The 9,322-nt window shown below is 39.7% G+C and overlaps 1 protein-coding gene across 3 annotated transcripts in view; it reads right to left on the bottom strand.

The window, feature by feature from the left end:
• Nucleotides 1-4,886: 4,886 nt before the first annotated feature.
• PIAS2 (protein inhibitor of activated STAT 2) overlaps nucleotides 4,887-9,322 on the bottom strand; it is a 98,525-nt gene continuing 94,089 nt past the window's right edge. For 2 of the 3 annotated variants that reach the window (XM_080821008.1, XM_080821009.1), the window contains one exon: nucleotides 4,993-5,422. In XM_080821008.1, coding sequence (XP_080677134.1) covers nucleotides 5,354-5,422 — 69 coding nt within the window. In that variant the 3' untranslated portion in view covers nucleotides 4,993-5,353. Of the gene's footprint in view, nucleotides 9,097-9,322 lie in introns of all 3 variants that reach the window. The other variant, XM_080821007.1, reaches the window with a different exon arrangement.

Below are 9,322 nucleotides of genomic sequence, written 5' to 3'. Positions count from 1 at the left end.
TGTATCTTGGCTATTGCAAATAATGCTACAACAAAGATAGGGGTGCATATATCTTTTTTTGTGAATTGTGTTTTCATTTTCTTCAGGTAAATACCCAGAAATGGAACTGCTGGATCCTTTGATCTTTTTAATTTTCTGAGGAACCTCTAATCTGTTTTCCATAGTGACTGCAATATACATTCCCACGGTGCACAAAAGCTCCCTTTTCTCTGCAGCCTAACACTTGTCATTTCTATCTCTGTTGACTTTGTACCTCCATTCTCATCTCCTTCCCACTTCTGGAACTGGCCATTCCACTTGGTTCTCAAAAACATAAAAGCAAAACCATCATATGAAAGCATTATACTCTGCTACCTAACGGACCCAATGGTGTCCATATACATTTCTCATCTGCCTGATATGGAGCTCAACTTCCCCTTCTTGCTCAGGGACCTGATGTACCAATGATCGTGGCCAACCCCCACTGTACTAACCACATTCACTTCTCTTCTCGTACAGTCAGCATCCCACTATCTAATTAGTATTGGAACATGAGACTTAAGTTTTTTTCTACCTTAAAAAATTCCCTCCACTATACACATTTCTACGGCGACAACCTCAGCCTTCGTCAGAGCCAGCTGAGTTGTCTGTATTTGCACACTTCATTTCTGTACTTTGCCGTCCTCGTCCCACTGCAACCTAGATTTACCCTCATCGTTCCACTGAACTTGCTCTTGGTGCAATCACTAGATATGGCCAGGTTGAGAAAACCCAAGGAAGATACAGATTATCTGTATCTTATTCCAGGATGCATATTCACTCCTCCCCCACATTTTAATGAGCTTCACCTTACAATCAATGCAACTGAAGACAATGGGTCATAGTTTAGGCTTTTCTTTGTTTACACAAAGCTGTTGCAATCAGTCAGGTATAGATTCAATCAAATACAGTGTTTCTAAAGTTGGTTCTTCTACTGCTATTTATAGTATAGAAACTTTTAAACTCCACTGACACTTTCTTCTTCTTGGAGTGCTCTATTGTTTTGGACTCTGCTGTCACTCCTGATTTCCTTTCTACCTCGGGTGCTCCTTCTCAGTCTCTTGACTTCTCAGGTTGAGGTCCTGCATTTTCATGGTTTTGATACTGCCCGTATGTGATAGGATAAGCCTGTTGCTCATCTAACGGCATGTGGGCATGTCTTCCAGAGACTTCGGATTATCTCATTCTTATTCCAGTTCCAAAGTACAGACTCCAGTGACGACTTGGGTCAAGATGCTATTAGCCTTGGGAGACAGGTTGATAAATTAGAATTACATCTACAATTGTATTGTGTAACTCAGTGTGGCGTACCTGACCCAGAAGAGTGGTCCTATGTATATAGATCACACAAATTTCCCAGTCATATATGCACACAGGAGGCTGGGTCTGCAAGGGGGTCATTTAGGCTTTCAGGTTTAAATATAGTCCCTACTTACACATTATTATCCTCAGTGCACCCTGCCCTAAAATTCCCCATTCCCAGTGCTTGTCCTTGTAAGATTCTGGAGTCTAGGTCAGTGCACTCACTTCCTCCCAAACCCCAAGCATGTGTCACTTCTACCATCTGCCCCAAACATGTTTTCCTCTCTTGGCGAACGCCTGCTGCTCAGCTGGTAAATTATTTCCCCTGTCAGCACAAGTCAAATACAAATGGTTATCCACCACTTCTTCATTTACAAATATTTATTGAGCACCTAATATGCACCACACACCTTGTTAGGCTCTGGGATGCATGTGAAATGAGATCAGCCCTACCCTCATGGAGCTTACAATCTAGTAAGGGAAACAGACAATACACAGTGAACCAACACATGAATAAACACAGGTTGTGACAAGTGCCATAGAGAAATATAAACAGTGGTATGATAAAGGACAGTTAGGAAACAACTACTTTTTAGATAGAATGATCGCGGACAGCCCGAGGTGGTTAAAGGGCGAATTTGAAGCCTGCCTTGCCACTTACAAGATGCAGAACTCCAGGAAAGTCACACACCTTCTCGTGATGTTTCTACATTTACAAAATGGAGACAGACAGACTCCACCAAGGCTGCCATCAACTGCTAATGATCGTGAGAACTGCTCAGGGCCTTCTCACTGCTTTCTAAGGCCCTGCCGGATTTCTCGCACAAACGTGCAGCTATTCTGAACATCTTCAGTTCTCTTGACGAATGATCAACTGCCATGGTCCTACTCATCGGGAAACTTCTCTGGGATCAGTCAGTTGCCTTAGCTATGGGCTACTGTAGCACCCTCTACTTTCCCTTTTACCGCTGCACTGTAATCTCCCTATTTCGCTCATCTTCATTCTAGTGAATCACAACTTGGGTGAAGGTAGGGATTTATCTGTCTTGTGTTCTGAGTGCATGACACAATGCCTGGCATGTAAAACAGGACCTCGTATTTGAGGCTGATACTTCTGTAAGCCAAAACCAGCAGCAGAGAGGTGAAAGACATTCAGAAAAGAGGGGGTTGATGGAGGAAGGTCCTGAAGATGACAGGAGACCAGAGTCAGAAGTCTATGGGGCTGAACTGGCCTTCGGGCCCACCTCATCCTCTGAGACTGGGATGAAGGAGAATGAAGACGGGCACACGTGGAGAAAAATCCTACTGGCAAACTGAATCTTGAATGTATTAGGAAGCAAGGTCATCTGCGGAGACAGGTATCGTCTGAAAAGGAGTAATGTTTGTAATAATCGACAAGAATGGGTAAAAGCAGCATGTGATGCCAAATCAAAGGATGGATGGGTGACCCTGAAGGAAGGATACTTTCAAGGCTGTAATAATGGAGGAGCAGTCTAAGGTGGACAGGAAGTACAGAGAATATACAAGTGGTAAAATATTGGTTGGGCATTTCAGTTTAAAAAAGTATCGTAAGTAACCAAAAATCTCACTAGCTAGGCTGCTGGATGGATCACCCGTCAAAACATTGAAGACTACAAAGTTAGAGATGGCAAGAAGCACTGTGAGAAAGGAAGTGAAGCCTCAGCAAATTCAAGCACATGGTCAGGTTACTTGACAAGAGTTTAAGTGGCTAACAGAACCTCACACGGACTGCAAATGGGGCAGATTTTCATCAGAGGCCAGGGGAGGAATTACTTAGAAATTACAATACAGGAAGGGCAGCAACCACACACCTCTTAAGGTATGTGGAATGTGAACATGGCCCACACTGGTGAGAGGTGCAGGGTATGGCCAGGACTTGAGGTGACAAGGCAGCGAAGAGAAAAATCCAAAGAAAAGGTGGGGACACAGCTAGCATGGTTTAGCAGGGAGAGTGGATGGGCAACTGGGAGGGACTAGAAAATCTATACAATGGAGACCAGTGAGAGTGCAAACGGACAATGGAGGCAGGCCACACATCTTCAAAAGACTGCAGAAAAACAAACATGAGTTTCAAAGGCCCTTCCCTTTTGAAATCTCATGCTTAACATCGAACTCCTCATTGCCTCCCCTAAATGACTAATGCCCATTTTAACTGCATCCTCTCTCTTGTAAAAAGATACATTAATCTGGTTACCCAGGCTTGAGAAATGGACTCAGCCCTCAAACCTCTATCTATCTATTCACGCCACTGAATCTGGAGTCTTCCTTTGAAATGCCTCCAGGGTCCACTTCTTCATTTCTGTGGTCATCCCCTAAAATCAGTTCTTAGAATCTTAGGTCTAGAATCCCAGATAGCCTGATTAACGTCACTTCGATTTAGTCAGAGGGCTTTTGAGATAGGTCTGTTTCAGACTCCCAAGTCCGCTGAGAAATTTACTTTAATCTGTTCCCTCATCTGTAAAACGAGGACCATACCACTTTCCTTTATAGGAAAAACAAGGAATGAGACATTTTTGTAAGATTCTTAGTACAATACCTGGTAGTAGGTGAGAATCTTTGATTTTTGAAAAGCTGACTGGGAGCCCTTTGAAGCCTGGGACCAGATCTTTTATTCCACTGTATCCTACACACATTTCTAAGACACACTGAATATGTGAATAGTTCGATGAAGGCCAAAATAAGAGGCATATTCTATTTTATAACACAACCCTCTTCTTCACTTAAGAGTTAGGCTTTGAGAACACAGAATGAAGAAGCTTTAAAAGCCATTCTGGAAATAAAAAGCAGTCTGGGAAATTATGTGGTATGTCAGTCAAGAAAATAATACACCTTGAACATTTGTCATAGCAATCTGTTTTGGGAGGGGTGTTGTTTTTGCCACAGAGCTGCCCTTAGGACTCCAAGATAGCACTGGAAACATGAAAGAATACAAAGTGAAATGAGCAAAGCTTGGCCCTGCTTTTGTTGATCAGCCTTACCACTCCTTCAGTTTGGGTTGGACTGCCTTTGACTCAGGAGATCCCACTGGCTTTGGGGAGCTCAGAAAGCCCCAAATGGAGCCTATAAAAAGAGGAAAAAAAGAAAGCTGGCTACTAAGGGCTGGCCCTAGATACAAAGAGTTTAAAAAAAAAAAAAGTGTGAGGCTTTAACTAAAAATAGAAAACATGGTCTGACAATGGGCTATTTCACAGGGCAAGTAAAACTTTGTGAAAAATTATTTGGATATCCTTAGGCAGGTGTATCTGCCACACATTGAACAGATGTAGTTGAAACTGAGACAGCCCAGGAAAATCTCTGCCAATTACTTCCTTATCAGCCCAGCTCACCAGGGTCAGAAAGGTAGAGTCTTACTTAGTGTAAATGCCAGCAAAGAGGTGAATGGTGCATATTCTTGGAAAATATGGCTAAAGAGTTTTTCTTATATCATATGGAGTACAGATCAGTAATAATCATGTGGAAAAGTGAGTCAAACAAAAGTGTTTGTTTCCCTGACCCAGAAATTCCATCTCTAGTAATTCATCCTAAGGAAATAACTTACACACAAAGACATTCGCTGTAACTTTATGAGATGCAATCTAAAATGTCCAATGGGGAAAGGGGATATGCATCAGGGCACATCCAGATAATGGAATATCATGCAATGAATAAAAGTTGACAGTTTTTAATGACATGTAGACCGAGGGAAAAAACCAAGACACAAATTATATTGAGAATGAATAAAGCTATGTCAAAATACGCACAAGTAGCAGAGAACTGGCAGGAAATATGCAAAAATATCAAAGTGCTTATTTTTCTTTATACTTTTCTGTATTGTCTAATTTTTCCACAACGAGCATGTATGACTGACATAAACAGAAAAAAACAAAAACATGATTGAATCAAGCAAGCATTAAAGAAGAATGGGCACTTTCATATAGCTTTATTTGTATCTGCTAGGAGTTGGGAGTGTGGCTCCTAATAACAAAAAAAGGGGGGGGGGGCTTACAAACCAGTCATTCATTTGACAGGAGCATCAGATTCTTAAAAAAGCAGAGAAAGTCTTAAAATTTTTTTCCACAAGTTTCACCATATTCATGTAGAACTGCAACAGAAAAAAATGGTGAATCGGACTGAATTGTCACTCACTGACCTTATTGACAATATGCTCCCACAGCACATGGACCCAGGGCCACAGAACACATCACACCCAAGTTTAAATGAAAAGAATTAGGAAAATAAGTGTTTACTTAGAGAAAAAAAAAAAAGGGAAAAAAGTAAATAGTTAACGCTTTTGTACCAACTGGGGGCTAAAGAGAAATAAAAAGCATACCCAAGAATTAAACTAATGTTTAATTTTTTTTGTAAAAATCAAATTTACTTAAAAAGACAAAATGTGACAAATGAATACTTTATTAGCAAAAGGAAAACAAGCTTGGTTACTAAATGACTAGTATCCAGGACTGGCCTGAAGGCAGAATGCCTGAGAGGTTTAAAATGTCAAGAAGTCTTTGTTGAATACCATTTCACCTAAAATCCAAGTTTACTCCTCCTTCAAACTCTTTTGAGATTCTACCCTAGGGAAACTTACTTTATGTCAAGAGGATGGCTCAACTTACTTAGACTTACAACCCTCCCCTAATCATAGGTATTTTCATCCTAGCTTTCCTGAAGTACACTGTAAATGCCACATAATCTAAATTTAATGCTATTATTTCATTTGGCCTTATAATTATTCTATGGCAGATGCCAAGTATTTTTACCTTCTGGTAAAGGCATTTACCTCCCTCTGGGCAGAAATGGAAGTTAAAAATCCTAAAGTGGCTCACCTAAGGGTCAGAAAGTGAGTGAATGTCAGCAGAGTTTAGCTGTGAAGCTATTTTCAGCACCAGTTATGTCTTAGTCTTAGTCGGGAGTCACCAAACCCAGGAAAGCTCTTAACATTTCTACATGAATAAAGATCAAAGCCATAGGCTGCCTCAGTGTTTTAAGAGACCAGTAGGTGCAGTCTGCAGTTTCCTTCCTTAAACAAGATACTCCACATAATCACTAGCAGGCTGACATCTACGTAACAACTAAGACAACCTCCTCTGAAACTGCATTACACTGGGTTACACAGAAATCTGGGCAAGTAAAATAAACTACTAAAAAAGTCAGGGTCTTGGGAGAAGTATTTGGTGACCATGCTTAAAAAGAAAAAAAAAGATAACGATTCAATGATCATGCTGTTGTGTAAGGCAAAAGCATAAAGAAAAGTACTCACCCTCAAAGATGCATACATAAAAGCCCCAATTTTAAGATTACAAACTTAAAAGTATATTTTTAAAAATGTTAGTCGCCTGTATAAATTATAATTTTATGTAATTTCAGTATAAAGCACCAAAAATGAACACTAAAACTGTTCACATAAAATCGTAGAAAGGAAACAAAGCACAACTATAAAAGCACAGAGGTATCGGTTACAAGAACCAAGTAAATAATTTCTATGAATATATTTTCATTTAACCTTATAAAACTTTGTTGATTACGCTGGGGAGGGGGAGTCCGAGAATCTAAAGGGTAACAAAATGGTAACAAATATACATCATTTATTTATTAACAAATTATATACCACACAAATCAGAGTTATGTTTTCTATCTGATTACAGAGTTAACAGAGATTGCATCTGTGTGTAGAGCAGCAACATAAAATCTTACGAGGAACAAATTCTCTACGTGGACCAAAGGCCTGTAACATGAACTAGAACTCTAATGACTAAGAAGGTGAAACTGGCAATGATGGTGCAACTGCTGCAAGAAGATTCTGGTTTGTTTCCATGTTCCTAATAGTATGCAGCTCTCCAAAAGGAAGAATACATTAAGTAAAGGGATGATGTAGCCAAAGGAGGGATGATGTAAAAAATCACATGAAATTAAATCAGTATAAAAGGAGCACAGCGCCATGAAAACTCAAGGCGTTTAAAAACAAAACCACCCAAGCAGTGACAAGTCAGCTTCCTAGAGTTCCACCAACCCTGAAGTAATGCAATGTGTCCCTGGTCTAACTGAACTCGATCTTTTCAGCTGGGCACTTCAGTCTGAGAAATCAGATTAGTCATTTTTAAAAAGGGTTTTTTAATTTTTAAAGTAGATACAGTTAGGGAGAGAAAGATAAACATTTGAAAAGTATCAATTCCTTGAGAACTCAAAAATTTAGGGAGCCAAATGGAACAAAGGGAAATATAAAATGTGGATAGAAATGTTTCTCTAAGGGTAAAAGTCGGTCTCCTGGGGGATTGAAAATCAAGACCACTCTGAGAGAGTAGTTTTCAAAGTGGGCTGCAGGCCCATCCTCCCCAAAACCTCCTTATTTTATATTCATACACTTCTAACTCTGTGTGTCCTTTGTGGTTATCTCCTTCTTAAAAAAAAAAAAAAGGGAACAGGAAATCCAATGCAGTCCCCATGCCTCGCTGTTGTTTGTGTCTTCTAATTAAGTTTGAAAATCATCACTGGGACTGTACTGGTAAGAAATGTGTGACCAGAGTTCTAAATCATATCTGATTTGTTAGTGTTACTAAAACGTGAAAAGTTTCAACAAAGATTTGTATATTATTCTATAAAATAAATGAACAAAAGTAGTTCCTAGAAAGAGATTAAACTCTGTTAATCCCACATCCCCAAAATCTGTTCTTCTACTGCCTCAAAGCTCACAATGTTCCTGGTCAGTGTGAGCAAGATTCTAATGAACATTCTAGCCACAGGTTACTCCAAAAACATTTCATTCGACATTCAATAGCTGCACAGAATTTCTTTCTCAGGAAGGCAAGCCCAATTTTGTAGAAATCTCTAGAATGAGAATGGACAATTACCAAAAATAACACGCATTACATCAAGGGCAGAATATGCATAGTGTTCTTCAGCACAATCACTGAAATCAAGCAGCCGATTCCCAGAACTTCCCTTTGCAACTGCTAGCAAACAACATCAAAGTGTAAATGACAACCAGGGAAAAATAAGTAACACAAAGGCCATTTTTCTTTGATGTAATCAGGAAGAAAAGGGGAACTGCAGGAAGAAAAGTGGAGCCAAGCTCTGGCCACTTAGCAAGACTTCATTATTCGATGAAACAGAACAAATCTCCGTGGAAAGGACTCATTCAGCAAACATGACTTCCTTCCATGTATTTTTCCTTCACATCAGGTTAAACAAAAGTTGCTGTCATTTTAGAATCATTGATTACATCCTTTTTTAGTTAGAAAAAAGTTTACTTGAATATTTACATAATTTTATTGCTGTTTATTACAACAAAAAAAAACTTTAACCGATGTGTGTAGAATCCATCCAGTAACAGGAAATTGAAATCCATCTCTGGAGAAGATACAGTTAGAGCCGAAATGTATCTGATGCTCAGAGTACAGCATGAGTAAGAAAAATCCTTGCATGTCATTTGGTTCTTGCTGCAGTCATCTGTGATCATCTCTCAGAAAGCAGAAGAATCCATTTGACGTTTCAATAAATATGAAAGTAATTGTTACCGAAAAAAATAGCTTCCACGGACCAGAGATCCAAGAAAGAACAGTTTCGATGAATGATTCCTAGAATCGAGTGAGTCCTCCTTTAGTCCAATGAGATGATGTCAGGAATGTTACTTCCACTGCTGGTTATGACCCCTGTCTCACTCCTGCTGCTGGAGGAACTAACATGAGTACTGCTTTCATGGGGGCTGGTGGTGGTGACAGACGTACTGCTTGCTGTTAGGGGTGAGGTGAGACTATCCAAAAACATAGGAGGACAGTACTGCTTGAAACAAACAATGATGCCGATGAGGAAGAGGCTACATTGATTTTAAATAAAGAGACTAGAAATCGTTAGATATGTACAAGTGATAGCCATATATTTAAATCCCCGTGGGGTTTAGAATTTCTCAAAACTTCACATCTTTGGATAAAAGGTGGCATGAATTCAGTTAGCTATTCTACTGTTTAGTGAGTGCAGCATAGTTTTCATTTTCTCAAATCTATGG

This window comes from Martes martes (genome assembly GCF_963455335.1).
Source record: "Martes martes genome assembly, chromosome: 13".
Lineage (NCBI taxonomy): Eukaryota > Metazoa > Chordata > Mammalia > Carnivora > Mustelidae > Martes > Martes martes.
This window is presented reverse-complemented; position numbering and strand designations above follow the sequence as displayed.